At 40.0% G+C, this 1,378-nt stretch overlaps 1 protein-coding gene across 1 annotated transcript in view; it reads right to left on the bottom strand.

The window, feature by feature from the left end:
- RAB3GAP2 (RAB3 GTPase activating protein subunit 2 (non-catalytic)) overlaps positions 1-1,378 on the bottom strand; it is a gene marked incomplete at its 5' end in the record, with an annotated part of 37,266 nt that overhangs the window by 24,625 nt on the left and 11,263 nt on the right. The window contains 2 exons of the mRNA XM_010131821.1: positions 186-334; positions 1,145-1,243. Coding sequence (XP_010130123.1) covers positions 186-334; positions 1,145-1,243 — 248 coding nt within the window. The remainder of the gene's footprint in view (positions 1-185; positions 335-1,144; positions 1,244-1,378) is intronic.

Raw genomic sequence — 1,378 nt, 5'->3', positions numbered from 1 at the left:
TTTCCTCATCAGCAGGACCCTATGGTAGACATTACTATCACATCCACTCCATTCCAGTATCAGAAGAATCAAGCTGGGCGGCAAATGTCAGCATAAAATGAACATAAGATTACTTCTGAAACACCCACACAGAAAAGAGAAGGATTAATTTTTCAGTTTCAGCAAGTCGGCTTTGTAGTACGTACCTCCAGGGCAAAAAAGAAACCAGTGAAAGGATTGGATCCAACAGTAACATACTGAGACATAGCAGGAGGGCTGTTTTTTATAGCTGCATTAAATCCACCTATATTGGAGGCAGTCTTCATTTGATCAAAAGGAGACAGTGTCATGACGCCTAACAAAAACATTAAAGTGAATGTCTTACACTTTCAGAACAAAGGCACACAATTGCTCTAGAAGCCTAAATATATTCCTGTCTTCTTGACTGAGCAGCCAGCACTCAGGGGGGAGGCAGGAGGAGCGGCTTTAGCCACAGAAATTCCAAGAAACACAGCAGAATTAACTTAATGTACTTAGGTTAATTATAAGCACAGTTGGTTTGTTTAGAAGAAAAAAAAGAAAAAATCAGCAGAGTTACACAGCAAAAACACATCTACCAAATTGACTTCACTTGCCTCATTAGCTCCTTTCTGACCTCTTACCTGCTTTTGGGAAAAGGGTGGAAGAGAAACGAAGCTTACTGTCCCTCAGGTCTGCCTGTCTGAAAATAACCTGGGCTTCTGCAAACCCCTAAGGAGTACAAGTCTTTGAGAGCCTGGAAATCAGATTGTCTTTTTTGGAAAGGAGTAATCTCAAATTTTTTTTTTTTAACGTGCTACACTCAGGAAAGACCTATACCAGTCTTAGCATGCCTGCAGACAGTTCTTTAACCTCACAGAAACGGGAATAACTGCATCTGGTCTAGCTACAGCTGTAACATCCTTTCATCTCCCCTCAAGCGGAGAGGGGAGGCTCAACCAGACTTGAAGAGACAGTAAAATGTATTTCTGATGATGGTTACTGAGATAATTTACTGTGACAACCTTCCCCCACCTTTTATTTCTATCCAACCAGTACCACTAAGTGCTCTCACCTCAGATTCAACAGCATGAAAACATTCAGTTTCATTTAAGCCAAATATTTGAAAATAAACTGAAATGCTTACCAATACTAGCATGGTCAACAATCGTATCCACATCTTGCAAACCCCATTTCTTATAAGCTAATGGTGGAGGCTGAACGTTCTCATTGCCAGATGCTGCAGCTGACAAAAGTTGATAAAACACAAAAAAATTCCTACTGAGTCAAAGAAAAAGGAACAGCAAAAGAGGGGGAAAAAATTATGCAGTCTGAAGCCACAAAATAAGCTAGTTTTAAATTAACATACATTTAAACACCT

The sequence above is a fragment of the Buceros rhinoceros genome, unplaced genomic scaffold (assembly GCF_000710305.1).
Source record: "Buceros rhinoceros silvestris isolate BGI_N320 unplaced genomic scaffold, ASM71030v1 scaffold5230, whole genome shotgun sequence".
NCBI classification, from domain to species: Eukaryota; Metazoa; Chordata; class Aves; order Bucerotiformes; family Bucerotidae; genus Buceros; species Buceros rhinoceros.
Note: the sequence above shows the minus strand (reverse complement) of the source record. Positions and strands in the feature narration are given on the sequence as shown.